The sequence below is a fragment of the Danio rerio genome, chromosome 7 (assembly GCF_052040795.2).
Source record: "Danio rerio strain M-AB ecotype USA chromosome 7, GRCz13ab, whole genome shotgun sequence".
Lineage (NCBI taxonomy): Eukaryota > Metazoa > Chordata > Actinopteri > Cypriniformes > Danionidae > Danio > Danio rerio.
Genome location: NC_141027.1, coordinates 41,744,694 through 41,760,163, shown reverse-complemented (window position 1 = coordinate 41,760,163; position 15,470 = coordinate 41,744,694). Strand labels below are relative to the sequence as shown.

General features: G+C 36.1%; 1 protein-coding gene across 6 annotated transcripts in view; it reads left to right on the top strand.

Moving 5' to 3' along the window:
• Nucleotides 1-12,784, top strand: part of smarcd3b (SWI/SNF related BAF chromatin remodeling complex subunit D3b) — a 53,563-nt gene extending 40,779 nt beyond the window's left edge. For 5 of the 6 annotated variants that reach the window (XM_087259650.1, XM_087259649.1, XM_087259647.1 and 2 more), the window contains 8 exons: nucleotides 881-976; nucleotides 2,304-2,405; nucleotides 3,608-3,769; nucleotides 3,936-4,033; nucleotides 6,060-6,195; nucleotides 6,747-6,869; nucleotides 9,836-9,937; nucleotides 10,084-12,784. In XM_087259650.1, the coding sequence (XP_087115776.1) occupies nucleotides 881-976; nucleotides 2,304-2,405; nucleotides 3,608-3,769; nucleotides 3,936-4,033; nucleotides 6,060-6,195; nucleotides 6,747-6,869; nucleotides 9,836-9,937; nucleotides 10,084-10,137 (873 nt within the window). In that variant the 3' untranslated portion in view covers nucleotides 10,138-12,784. The remainder of the gene's footprint in view (nucleotides 1-880; nucleotides 977-2,303; nucleotides 2,406-3,607; nucleotides 3,770-3,935; nucleotides 4,034-6,059; nucleotides 6,196-6,746; nucleotides 6,870-9,835; nucleotides 9,938-10,083) is intronic. The other variant, NM_001127306.1, reaches the window with a different exon arrangement.
• Nucleotides 12,785-15,470: the final 2,686 nt, after the last annotated feature.

The following is a 15,470-nucleotide window of genomic DNA, read 5'->3' as shown; positions in this document are numbered from 1 at the left end:
TCTGGTCTGTTTGGGGACATGGAAAATGTGCTGAGCTGGTGGTCCTCCAGGAACATGGTTGAGAAACACTGAACTAGACCAGTATGTTACTTTATGAACATTTACTGACCAGTAATAAAACATAAAATTTGGTAAAGAAAGCCCAACACTCAGTTGACATCCTTGAAGCAACGATTTGCGAATTGTAGGAGATTTACCACCCACAATCACTTATAATTTAAGCAAAGCATTTAAAGAAATGCTTGGGTAGATACAAATGAACACACTGAAATATAAAAAGAAATTTGGGCATTAATTACATCAAAAATAATACGACCAATCAATGATGAGGGTAAACTGCTCCATCTTTAAAAAATCTGACTTAGATTGCTCTAACAAAGGGAGAATGTTCGCAGCAAGTGAAGAAGGAAACGATCTAGTTATATTAATTCCAAGAACCATAATAAGCAACTAATTAGTATTTTAAGCTCAATGTCTTCGTTAATGGTTTGTTAATAGTGTAAACTGTAGGTGAAATAAAGTGTGACCGAAGGAGAACATTTGTCAATTCTTAAATGTTTATGCAATGCAGCATAAATTCAGCCTCTTGGGTCAGATCTCTAACCAAGTCTGGTTTAGCTAATACACTGGAGATCTGCTTTTCCATGCCCAGAGAAAGGAAACTAGCACTTATTGATGATGGTTTGGAAGGACTCGTGCAGTTTCTGGGCTCAGTGGAATGTGGTGCTGCTCAGCAAATGCCACATGTCAGACTGTGCTCTACCATGGAAAGTTTGATGTGGTGTAAGGTTCTTGTTTTCCAGCAATGTCTTCATGCTTGAAACTGGTACGTTTGTTCAGTGGCATTCTCTGAAAACAGTATCCATGCTTTCATTCTCAGCCAGGAAAGATGAAGAGGAAGTTCTCCTCATTCTTTAAGAGTTTGGTGATTGAGCTCGACAAAGACCTCTACGGCCCTGATAACCATTTGGTTGAGGTGAGTGCTTGACTTTCTGCTTTGTCGACTTTGTCACCGTAAATATTGGTGAATTGAAGTTGCTAAAACGGAGTATTTCATATTTTACATATAATTCCTACAAAATTGTCCTTTTAGATGCATGTTGATCAGGGCTGCAAACAAAGTATGTTTCGTTTTAGCTCTGCCATCACAATAGGCACATTACTTGTTGTCAAGTAGGGGTCATAGTTGACCAGGCACCAAAGTTCAGGAAGTCTGATAACGTCTGATGTTTGTGTCTGATGTTTTTGGATAAATTGCAAAGTTTAATCATAGTACAGTGGGCGTTTTATCATTTTAACATGTTTTAAGGCCTGTTACTGTGTCAACATTCCAAGCAAGTTTAAAGCATTCAAATGCAAGAATAATTAGTAGCTTTAATTAGACTAATACTTTTTCATTAATACAATGAAGACTATGCAGTGTTATTTTACAGTACATTTGATCATTGTATTTCTGTGGCTGAATACTGTTCGACTACACTCTAAGAAATAAAGGTACAAGAGCTATCATATTATAAATAAATAAACATGTAATATGTTTGTTTTATTGCAAAATAAAGGGTGATGCCTTTTCAAAAGGGACACATTTGTACTTAAAGCATGGATCTCAAACTGGATTCCTGGAGGGCCTCAGCTCTTCACAGTTTTGCTTCAACTCTAATTAAACACATCTGATCCAACTAATTAAGGTGTTCAAGACTACTGGAAACCATTAAGCAGGTGTGAGTTGGAGGTGGTTGGAGCTAAACTGTGCAGAGCTGTGGCCCTCCTGAAATTGAGTTTGAGACCATTGACTTAAGGAGTCCATATTGTTACCTCAGGGGTACATATTAGTACTAAAAAGTACAAATGCTTACCTTTAGATTTTTTTGGTGCTAATATGTACCCTTGAGTTACCAATATGGACTCTTAAAATACAAATGTGTCCCTTTTGAAAAGGTACCACCTCGGTGACAGCTCTTGTACTTTTATTTCTGAGAGTGTACCCAGAAAAACAAAGCATCGTTTCTTCCATTTGTCCCTTTGTTCTATACTGTTTATCAAACACGCTTCACTACACTTTACTCTAAATTCACTTCTACAATCCTTCTACAATAATGTAAATAAAAACTCTTGTCAAATAGAGCTATTTAAGTCACTTGGTCTAATGTCAATGTATTTTGCAGAAAAATGAAATATTGCATATATGTTGGGAATGGCTTACATGTTGGTTTGTTGGTATTTCAGTACAGGAAAAACTGTAGGTTTTGTTTTTGTTTTTCTTTGTGAGTGTATGAAAGCATGATGATTATTTTCCTCCCCAGTGGCATCGTACCGGCACCACTCAGGAGACAGACGGTTTTCAGGTGAAAAGACCTGGAGATGTTAATGTGCGCTGCACCCTGCTGTTAATGCTGGATTACCAGGTAAGTTAAATGAAATACTTTCTCATTTGAAAAAATATCTTCAAGACCTTGAAGCCTTGAATTTATTACATTTCATTCCATTAGATTTTGATTCAATTTCATTGAAATGACTAGATAAAGTAGAGACCCTTATAGTGGAGGGTGAAAAACACGTATGTAAGTATATTTGAAAAAGAAATTATTGAGTGTCAGGTCTACTTATTAAATTTGTAAGGATTTATTTTATGAGTAAAAGAAAAGGCACATACCTAGGCACTGTTTTAAAAGTTAAAAGTTTGATGTCAATTAGTTTTGTATTCACCAAAAAAATAAAAACTTACCCTGAAGTTTTATATCTGCACAAGTTTCTTTCTTCTGCTGAAGCTATTTTGAACCGTGTGCATAACCAAACTTTGTTGGTCCACAAAAATACTGTGCAAATGAAAATCTCATTTATTAATTTGTTTTCTTTTTGGCTTAGTCCTTTTATTAATTTGGGGTCAAACTACTATTTAAGCTTTGAATGTATTAAAAAGGGTTCCCAATTTTCCAAATTTAAAAGGTCTTGTCCAGAAATCGGAAGTCAGGAATAAGTCAGGAATATTTATATTGTTCATATATTTTTATTTTATAAATGATGCATTTTATTTTAGCCAGTTATTTTGGGCAAAAATTATTTATTTGGTTGATTTTTTTGGTGTTGAAAATAAACACAAATTTACAGGTCTTAGATTTTCATTACTTTTTAGACCTCATGAACCATTGGTCTTTGTAATTTATATAAAGTGAACACTGTCAGAAACAAAGAGAGAAAGTGTTTACCACTTAAAGATAAAAAGCTACTATATCGCATTTGATTTATTACTCTAAACGATGAAATAATAACTGTGAAAATCTCTTCAATAACTTTAGAAAATGCTTTGGATGAATAGGCATTCTGATAGTCACATGACACGTCTAAAGTAGATCACACACTGCTGTAGCTTTGTCTCGCATGCCATCTGAGCACTTTATACTGCTAGTATAATGTTATTGAATATAAAAAAAACGCAGATGGCACTGCTCCACTTACTTTATATTGCTTTAAATTCAATGTTTGCAGAATCAATGAAATTCAGCTTTTTAGTGATTGAAAGTGGGACTTTGACATTTGGTTTCGATTGTGAATCCTGATTAACTGAGTAATGTAAGCATGTGTCAATGGTGGTGTGTCCTGTGTGCAGCCTCCTCAGTTTAAGCTGGATCCGCGTCTGGCTCGTCTGCTGGGCATTCACACACAGACCCGCTCCAGTATTATACAGGCCCTCTGGCAGTACGTCAAAACCAACAAGCTGCAGGACTCGCATGACAAAGAGTACATCAACTGTGACAAGTACTTTCAACAGGTACGCCTGATTGCAAGCATTCATTCACATTCATAAATAGCATTCATAAAAGATATTTGATATGAATTTAACATGCACGGAGATTATGCATGGTGGACTTATTTATATAAAGCCAGTTAACTAGATTTTATTGAAGAACTGTTTTTGCCTTCATCTCCTCTCATAGATCTTTGACTGTCCACGTCTGAAGTTCTCTGAAATTCCCCAGCGCCTCACCAACCTTTTACTGCCCCCCGACCCTATTGTCATCAACCACATCATCAGGTTTGTGTGCTTATCAGTCAAAATACACTGTTCTTCACTTGATATGCTCCTCGTCCAAAGTGTGAAGTCAGTAAAGTTTGTGTTTTAGAGAAAAAAATAATAAAACTTTTATTTATTTCTTTAAGACTTTTCATACAAAAAAATGCAACTCAAAGTGCTTCACAAGCATAAATCAGATATTAAAAAAAACATCATCAACATAAGGTAATCAAAGATTTGAATGATTTGAAAAATCAGTGCTGTCAAAATTATTGCTTTAAAGCATGCGATTAATTTGAAATATTTAATGCATTAAGAAAAAATTAACGCAGTTGCAGTTTTTTTTTCTGTTGTGGTCGACGTGTGTTCAACATGCAAAAAAATATGGATAAGACCAAGGAAGCACTTTTTTAAGGCAAGTTTCAGTATGAAACATTTCATTTTTAACTTTCGACTTTTGTTTTAATGGAATTTGATACCGCATGGCGAGCGGAAACAAAAACGTCAAAATTTGCTGTTTACATGGTAGACTCTTAATAAGCGGATCATCTTAAACATATTAAAATTGGAGTATTGGTGTCCATGTAAATGTACTCAGAAAGTGCCAGATGAATTCGCGAGCTGTCAAAGACAGCACATTCCTCTGCCTTTCAGCATGCGCCCTCAAATGTTTCATTAAGTTTGACGTGTTTCCCCCTTAAACGCAATTTTTGTAAAGTGTCTGTTTTGCGTTGATGTGTCAGAATCCTTGTGAAATACAGCCATACTTTCAGAACGCTTAGTTTAAGCAACTTTGATGAACGCGATCATACGTGTTGAATCTGAAGAGAGTCCCTCCGGCTGTGCTGTCCTGTTCTTTATTGCCATTAATTGTTTTTAAATTTAAATGAAACTAACATGCCTGTGTTTTTATTTCTGTAATAAATATGGCTGTCAAGCTAGAATCTTGATGGTTTATTTTGGGCATGTTGTTTACATGAAGAAATCTGTGTTACAAGTTAAACAAAAATTCTAATAAACAATTACATTTTGAATTTAAATTGTTTTTGTCTTGCTTTGCATTATTTTACATTTGAATAGCCAAAATTACAAGTTTCAGTCTTTTAAATGTTATAAATTGCGATTAATTGCAAAAAAGTGTGATTAATTAGTAAATTTTTTAATCGATTGACAGTACTAGTAAAAATAAATAAATAAATAAATGAACAAATATCCAATAGGAATATATCTTGACAAACAATCATTAAAGTAGAAGGGTGTCAAGTTATGCATTGCTTAATAAACTAGTATAAAAATCTTGCAATAAATCCTTTGCACCTAAGTAATGTAATTCTATTAAAACAAGTGTAAAATGTTTTTGTTTCTTCAATTTTATTAATAATTTTGCTGCCGCATTATGTTGCATTCAATTGCAGCTTAACTGTACAAACCGCGTGTAGGCATTACAGTAATCAGTCAAGAGAAGATAAATGCATGATTTATAGTATCTTAGCATTTTTAAAAGATGAAAAAATGAATGAATCCTGGTAATGTTTTTTCTAATGATAAAAACGTGCTTCTGTATCTTTTTTCCCATTCACAAAGGATGCTTTGATCATATCTGACTTGTATTAATGTATATGTTTATTTGAAAATGAAATATTCTGAAAAATTATTATTCAGGAAATCTGTTTTCAGCATGAATTAAAATAAGAAATGTTTGCTCAATGTGTCAGGTAAAAATATTCAAATGACTTTTAAAGAATCATGTGATTACATGTTATAAAGTAATGTACAGTATGTGACAATTGTATAGAGTAAGAATGCTGAAATTTCAGCTTTGTCATCAAAGGAAAGAATTACATGAACTAGACAGCAGATATTCCACAGTTTTATGAGTTTTCACTGTGATCATAAGAGGTAGCTTTTCAAAAACATTAAAACTCTCTTGTCTGAGCTCTTTATACAGTATGTTATGTCTAATAAGTAGAGTGTGAGTGTGCCCAGCACATGAGTGTTTTAGTTCAGTCTTTGCCTCTGAATTCTGATTGAGGTTATTGTTGTGCAGCGTGGACCCTAATGATCAGAAGAAAACGGCGTGTTATGACATCGATGTAGAGGTGGAAGATCCTCTTAAAGCACAAATGAGCAGCTTCCTGCTCTCCACAGCCAATCAGCAAGAGATCGCCTCTCTGGACAACAAGGTTAGTGTGAGAGACCACTTGAACTTCCAGATAGGGCTACACAATATATAGTATAAGCAATATAAGCATTGATATTGCAATGTATATATCTGCAATAGTGACATCACAGGATAACATAATTTGTTAAAGATTAAAACATATATTATTATTAAATAATTTATACTGTAATGTAATGATCATCCTAATCTGTCTAAATGAATGAAATCTTTCCAAATAGAGCTATTCGATTTATTGGGTGAAATTCTATTCATATAGCAGAAAAACAAAGTATCACAATGTCAGACTTTTGTAATATCGTGCAGCCCAACTTCCAGATATTTTATTTTCAGTCAACAGACAACAGCTTAAAATATTGAGGTTAATCCTTTATTAGTCCAAGAACCTTATATGGTAATTTCATTGACATTGATTACAATAAAGGTTCAAAAGTCTTGTAATAACCCCCAGTGACTCTCCTGGGAGTGCCCTATAAAGAGTTAAAGACTACTGTTGGACTTTCACATCTGTAAATCAACTTATGAATTTTCTGTCTGGTTTTGAATGATCCACAGATCCATGAGACCATCGAGTCCATCAATCAGCTGAAGATTCAGAGAGATTTCATGCTCAGTTTCTCCAGAGATCCCAAAGGCTACATCCAGGACTGGCTCAAATCCCAAAGCAGAGATCTGAAGGTCTGCACCAGCTTTCATTCCTCTACACGTCAATTTCGATATTTATACAATATATGTTTCAGAAGATGAAGTGTTGTTTAGAACAGTTTATATTTTTTTAATAGTTTAATATGCTGAGACAGATGCATGAAATTTGAATGCTGAAAAACAAGAAGTGTAAACACAGCAGCTCTGTGTCTGTTTCAAAACATTGCTCCGTTTGTTTGAGTGGTCTGATATGTCAACTTTTGCCTCAACCAATAGCATGAGTTTGGGGCGGGACTATCTGGTTGGGGACAGGTCAGGAGGGGCAGGAGGAGAGTTTGGAAATTAATTTTGCAGTTCTGTTTGCTTCTGGTAATGATACAGAAAATACACATGTTGAGCAACATTTAAAGAAGCTTCTAGCAGATATTTGATCAGTAAGTTGCAACTAATATAAACCAAAGCTTCAATGGCTCAATGTGATTTTTAAAGAAATTAAAACAAATGAAACTTTAAAACTGAAAAACAATATGATACAAAGTGTTACCGAAGAGTTTTTCAAATGTTTACTGGTTACACTTTTTTGAGTGTCATTATATCTTTAAGTATTGAGTAGCATTTATTAACAGCATGATTAGGGTTTATTTAGGGTTATGGCAATTAATTATGCACAATTTACTGTAGTGAGAATATAATGTGTTAAAGAACACTAACATAAAGGAATATCTTGTTTTTATTTATTCTGAAAAAAGGTTCCCGATTTCAGCGCATTAAAATGATTTTGTGAGGATCAATGAGGACTAAAGTAAAGTCAGACACAAAAGTATTGCTTTATCTCAGGAATAATTTACTTTTTCATCAGAAACAAAATAGTTCTTTTAAATCATTGTGTTGCCCAGGATTACAGATTGTTTTGTGTGTATTTTGAGCTGAAGAACACAAAAGATATTTTTTTAATCAATTGTATTACCCGATCCATACATTTTATTGCTAGAATACACTACCAAAAGTTTAGGGTCAGTAGAGTTTTTTAATGTTTTTAAATAAGCTTATCCTGCTCACCAAGGCTGCGTTTATTTCATCAAAATTGCAGTACAAATTGTACAATTGTGAAATGTTATTGCACTATGAAATAAATAAAACTGTTCAATAGTGCTTTATAATTTAATTTAATCATTTATTCCAATGATTTTAAAGATGAATTTTCAGCTTTATTATTCCAGTCTTCAGTCACATGATCCTTCAGAAATCACTCTATTATTACTTTTATAATTATTATTATTATTATTATTAACACCATTATTATTATTATTATTAATGGTAATAGTAATAAAATGATTATGACTGGATTAATAATTTGATTTAAAATGACATATAATAAGTAATAAACAAATATTTAATAAATAAATATTTGACAATTTTTTACATTTATTAAATGCCACCTTGATGAACAGGATAATTTCATTTAAATTGTTAAATAAAATTAATAATGAAAAAAAAATACCTTAAACTTTTGAGCAGTAAAGTATGTGCTGCTCTAAACAAGCCACATATAGACTTTTCAGTGATCTTATGGTCAGCCAAGATCCAATACCTTTCTACCTGCTATTAAAATAAGGTCATTCCAAAATGAAAATTCTGTTATTAATTACTCACCCTCATGCCATCTTTATTTATCTTCAGAACCACTTTTTATCTCAAATTAAATTTAAGAGCTCTTTGACCCTCCATGAATGAATGATGGTGTCTATAGCCAGGAACGATGGCAAAAAGTTCAGAGAATAAACCAAAAACCTCAGCTATGTTTCCATCCAAAGATGCAAATTAAATTTATGTGCAAAACTGGAATATTGCATAAAATATACTGTATCATCCAATGAGTCAAAGAGAACAAAATCCTGAAAAACTGCCTACAAATATCTAAAGGAAACCAGAATTTGCTTCAGTTAGAGAAGCTGCATGAGCCTTTTTCTTTCATTATAAATTACTTAAAGATAACGCTGACACGCAATGAACACACACTCTGTAGGAGTGCAGCCGCTAAAGACAGTTCTGGAGGTAGTAATGCTCCAACACTGTGATGAAGGTATTTTGATTAAGCGTTTTAGAATGAAAACAACATTTCATTTTTACAATGTGATCAGCCATATGGTTTGTCCGTTTATTGCCGGCCATCACACCTATTTTTATCATCACATGATCTCTTATAACGAAATCTTTAATTACATTTTAATGCATACACTGGTATTCTTTAAAAGGGTTTCCATCTGTTTAAGCACATTTTTCTTATCGAATAAAATGTTTTTTTAGTTCAAGTTTATGAGCATCTTGGCATTTCTATCAAGCAGTTTTTATGCAATATTCCAAAATGATCATAGAAAATAGGAGGATGAAAACAGCTTCTCTAAAAACATTCAATGTGACTTCAGTGGTTCAACTGAAATCATATGGAGCTGGTGGTCTTTTGTGGAACTTTCAACACATTCCAGCACTTGAGCATTAATTAACACTATGAAAGCAGTCTGATCAAATAAGTTATGAAAGTAGATCAAGTTTTAGATTTTATTATCATATGTTAACAGTGCCTTAGTGTCCTGCGTCATGTGTGTTCTTGCATATCTTAATGTTGTTCATTTAATTTCTTTCGGCTTAGTTCCTTTATTAATCTGAGGTTGCCACAGCGGAATGAACTCCCAATTTATCCAGCATATGTTTTACACAGAGGATGCCCTTCCAGCTGCAACCCAGTTCTGGGAAACATCCATACACACTCATTCACACATACACTACAGCCAATTTAGTTCATTCAGTTCACCTATAGTGCATGTCTTTGGACTTGTAGGGAACACTTGAGCACCTGAAGGAAACATGCAAATTCCAAACAGAAATGCCAACTGGTCCAGCTGGGATTCAAACCAGTGACCTTCTTGCTGTAAGGCGACAGTGCTAACCACTGAGTCAGTGTCACCTTCTTAATGTTGTCACGTTTGATTTGTTTGCAGCTGATGACTGATGTTGCGGGGAACCCGGAGGAAGAGAGAAGAGCAGAGTTTTATCATCAGCCTTGGTCTCAGGAGGCTGTCAGCCGTTACTTTTATTGTAAGGTAAGGGTATAAAAGTATAAGGTGTGCTTCTACTACTGGCCAACAATGAAACAGGATGCTAGAACGGCTTTTGTGAGGTTGTATTGTCTAATATCTGCACTGGACCAAAACTGACACGCTCCGTCTATCTAATCTACTTCCCAAAGATTCAGCAGAGGAGACAGGAGCTGGAACAGGCTTTGGCCTTGAGGAACACCTAGAGCTCACACACGAACAGGACGCCTCATTTGGGACAACACTGCCTCCATGTGGAGGACTCGCCATTACTTTCCACAGTGTTATGAGGGTTTGTGTGCTGTTGTCACTGTGATCTACAATCTACAATACTGGACCGTTGTACAGTACGTGCATTTCAGCCAATCACGCTGCCGCGTCTTCCATTTCTAGATCAAATCATCTCACGGTGCACTATTTGGATTTCTGTTTTTTAATACCACACGCACATTCACCAGCATTATGATCTCGAAGACTTCAGAGCCGGCTTTGTCTCGTAGATTTAGTCTGCACTCGTATTCGTTTTGATCAAAAAGGTCATTTTATATATGCTGTTCAGTGGTGGAGCTACAATAATTAACTCCATTATTTACACTTCTATTCAAAGTGTATGTATGACGTAATTTGAGGGAGGCAGCTTTAAAGAGAGCATCATCAAGTATTAACTCAACTTGTGGCCTACAGGGTTTGCCACAATAATGACATTTAGCTGCCTTTGTTAGGTCAGCAGTGTACATAAACATGGAAAGATTGAAGGAGGTTGTTTTGATCACATTTTTAAAGGCTATTCTGCCATAGAAAGGCAGAACACATTAACTGCAACCATTGAATGAGAATACGGTTGAAAGATCATTTATTTGGCCTCAACTTTCACTCTACTCTTACTGAGTTATGTGTAGTTGCCGCATTTTTAGGACAGAACTGACATGATGGTTAGCTTTCTTTGAAGGAATTTGAGAAGCTTTCACATATGAAGAAATCATCCCAGTGACACAGGATGTTTGGAAATATGATCTGCCAGTTAAATTGTGATGTACTGAATACTGTGTCTGAGAAGATGTTTCAACACTATCTGAACTGCTGTTGGTGAACACTGATCCTTTATATTTTGAAGCTTTGCTTTTGGCGTATGCTGCACTTCACAGCATGTCAGATCAAAATATTTGAAAGATTCAATATTGAATCAGCACCTGGCCAAATTTGGTTTAGAGGTTGGGATACACACCTTGAGTGTAAATTAGGAACATTTGACATTTCTTTATGCTTCGCCAAAACCTATTTTGTGCACATGACCATCGTGGAGAATCCTGCATTTATGTATTCATTTGATTGTTTCAGCAGTGCAGTTTAAATGACATCCTGTGGGCAATTGTGCCTGTCACTAGTGTCACTCCATATAACATCATCAGATGTTTCACCAAAGTCTAAATTACTTTTTAAAAGAGTGTACATATTTTGACTAGATGAAGGACTTTTTAAAAGATGAAGGACACGCCATTTTTCCTTAGCTGTGCGTTTTAAAATTGCTTTTTGACTCCTAGAGTCTTTGCACTAAATGGATCATGCTCCAATCGCTTTCCATTATGTCCCTTAAACTAAAGAATGAAGGATGAACAAGGGGAAGACATGTTGAAGTGTGGATCCACTATACTGCCACCCGGCTTGATCACTGCAGTATGGTTCTGAATTCTCCTTGGTTTACTGTCAGCTGAAGGATGGCTCGTCCAGGTCTGATGGTGTGTGTTCTTGCAGTGCCTGTGAACCTCGCACTCACATCTTCTCATGAGGAGGGAGAAGTCACCCAGAGTATTTTTTCAGACCTATGCATGCTGCATGGACACAATTTTATACTTTCATACAAGGACACGAGAAACCTTCTGACAGTTTGGGATTTGATCAGAAGAGCACTGAGTTTGCTTTGTGGCCCACTGTGTGTGGGACACGATCGCCTCTACATACAGCATCAACCTAACATGTATAGCAGAGGCCATTTAGGTCATTTGTTATGTTGAGTCGTTTTGTTTTGTCTTTTAAAAAGACTTTGCGATTTAATATGTGGGTATTAGAAGCACACTGACAATTTATACAGAGCCTGTTGGGGAACAACAGCACCTCCTATCGGGTCTTTTGGGTACTACATGTATAGTCAGCCATTTTGAACACGATCAACTTGAATTTGTATATCGGTAAAACATCTGCCTGTGTTGCTGCTGTGGTAGCAGCTGAACACGCTTTTCTGTTTCTGTGTGTAAAGTAATTTGCTCTTCAAGCCACCAAGTGTTTAGTGTTAGCATCTCTACTGCTTTTAATCGTAGCATATTTGCAGTAAATGCCTCATGCTGCTCTCCAGGGCTTCTGTAAGGGAAAATTATCCAAGATTGGGTGCTAATTGGCATCACTTTTGATTAAATGCCACACACGTATTTAAATACGTCATACTAGAGACTTTTGGACTTTAAAATCTTTATTATAACCATCAGGGGCCAGTTTCAGTAACCAAACCAACATGGTAATCAGTCTTGCTATTCAGATTCAATCTTACTTTTAAAATGACTTTAAAACAAATTGTGAATTCTCAAGAAAAAAATGAGATATTTTTTATTATCTAGGCAGTGTGTATAGCTGGCCTCAGTGTTTTAGCGTCAAACCTATTTGATCCTGATTTGTTAGTTTAAGAACTGCCTAATATGAATATGGTTATAATGAACTCCTGTGTGTTTCATTTGTTTTGTTTTCTCACAGTCTGTTCGTTTTCTTCTGTTCAGCAAGAGATCAAAGCTACAGATATGCCTGTGTAAGATAGTGAGGATGTAAATAAACAAGCGCTTGCCAAAGTTTGTGAATGGAACACGATACTGAAAGTGTGTTGTGAGTTTCTTTTTAAAATGTGAGCCAAAGTCATTCAGCTGGCAAGACAGACCTGGAACTGGTTTCCCTGTAAATGATTGCACAGCTTATCAAGGCTTCATTAGCCAATCAGAATCAAGCATTTAGCAACCCTTTCTTATAAACTCAAAACAATCATCCAAACGTTATATTTAATTTATGACATAATGTGCCACAGTATTATATAACTCTGCAGCCATAGACTGGTTGGCTACTGAAGCTAAGTGAGGTTGAGCCTGACCAGTACCTGTGTGGGAAACAAATTAGGTTGCTGTTGCAAATGTGTTCAAAAGTAGGGACTCTATGCTCTAAGAATCACCGTCCTTCGGAAGAGACATTAAATCAAAATCCTGTCTCTCAGTGGTCATTAAAAATTGCATGTTTCTTTTCGTAAAGAGTATGCTAGTTCTCCCCGCCCACTGTTCCCACGTGCCTGTCAGAGTGCATCTCAATCTCTGGCTTCGTCAGATAAACAGCACAGTCACAGACGTGAAGGCGGCCAGATCTCACATGACGTTTTTGAGAATTACTACAGTTAGAATTTTCCCAATGATTATTTGATGTATTTGTTGTGGAAGTGCAACGATGAGGCACACAATATTGTTACAAAGTACACACACACACACACACACAAACACACACACAGCATGCATGTTTAACTTTGCATGGTAATTGTGACAGGATACACGTTAATTTCCAGAGCTGTATGCATATCCATTACTTTAAAGAGCCCATATTATACATGAAATAGGGTCATATCTTGGTTGTAAGGGTCTCCAACAACAGTTTAATATGCATGCAAGGTCAAAAAACGCTTTCGTGGTCTTATAATCTGCATTTATTTTTACCTAATTATCCCAGCGACTCCTGTATGAATCGTCCAGTGATTCAGTTGCCCTTTAAGCCTTTTGTCCTGGCCAAATTCACTCCATCAGCCCTTTGCCATCATGGCCTCCTAATCACCCCCATCCATTGAAATGGATTTATATCACTGTCTCCCCTCTCTACCTGCAGCTGGTGCGTCCTGTCCCATGGCTGCATCATCATCCAGGTGGAGTTGCAAAGTAAAAGGTGCTGAGGTGAGACCCCTCATGGTTGTAAAGTGCTTTGAGTGTATTGCTATTGGCAGTAAAGTGCTATAAAAGCATTCATTCGTTTGTCTATATACTATATAACATAAGTGCCAGGCACATCTCAGCATAGACATGTTGGCCTTTGAACATCGTCTTGGATAAAGGGCGGCCTCGAATCAATAAAGTTGAAAGCCCCTGCGTTAATGTGAAAATTCCAAGGGAAACATGGTCTGATAATGTAGTTGTGGTAGCTGAGAGTAAAAGATCATCTCTCTAACAGACATTGCTTTGTAATCACACTTTTAATGCCATTCAGTATTGTTCTTTCTTACTCTTTTTAAACACCTCATTATGCCAATAAGGAAACACCACACCCTTGGCTTTGAAAGAACCTTTGAGTACCTCTCTACTCTTATCCTGCCTAAAGCACAGGACCACCCCTCGTTTCTCTGACATGCAACAGTGTAGAGAAAGGAGACGCCATACATAAAGTCAGGCACCGCTCCACACTAATCTCTTTGGGCCCTGTAAATATACATTGTGTTTAGCTGTGTTTAGCATTTCACCTCGGAGCTAAAAAGCCCATAGAAGAGGAAACTGAAATTGTAATTTACCAAATTGTGGTGAGACCAAGTTAGTAATGTAAAACATTCATTTCCTGCAGTCTGTACTTGAAGAATAGACATCCTGTATTATTATCTGTAAAGACCTATTCTCAAGCCTGATTCACAGTCCCCTATATTCATATATGGCAAGTCACTTTTGGGTATACATGAATCCCAGTGGCGTTTTGGGTCACTGATGTCAGACCAGAACAGGTATTAGAGCAAAGAACTGTGAGCCTGATTTAGACCGTTTCTCCATGTGTGTATGTGATTCCTCTCCTTCTCATGAAATTCTGCACAGCCAAATGTTTCAGATTTTTAGGTTAAAAACAATACATAACTTTATTTCTTGAGCCTGTAAGAGAGTAGCAATTAATTTACCTGAAAATTCTATAACTTTGCTCAGACCTTGACATGGCGCTATGCAACATCAACAAGTTCTTTAAAAAGAAAAAGAACAATCTGGTGGCATGGTGGTTAGCACTGTCACCTCGCAGTAAAAAGGTCGCTGGTTCGAGTCCTGGCAGGGCCAGTTGGGATTTGTGAAGTTTGCATGTTCTCTCCATGTTGGAGTGGGTTTTCTCCGGTTTCCACCACAGTCCAAAAACATGCGCTTTAGGAGAATTGAATAAACTAAATTGGCCATAGTGTTAGAGTGTGTATGGGTGTTTCCCAGTACTGGGTTGCAGCTGGAAGAGGATCCGCTTTGTAAAATGTGATGGATAAATTGGTGGTTCATTCTGCTGTGGCAACCCTGATGAATAAAGGGACTAAGCCGAAGGAAAATGAATGAGTAAATCTGAGCGTTGGCATTGATTTTTAATATACACACTCAAATCTGAGTATGCAGGATATATAAAGTTATCTGATGTACTTTGAGGTTAATAAAATGGCTGGTAACAATAATTATTACCCAAATACTAACTCTTTAACCAGTGTTGCTTAGGTCCATACAGCTCTAGATACCTGATTAAA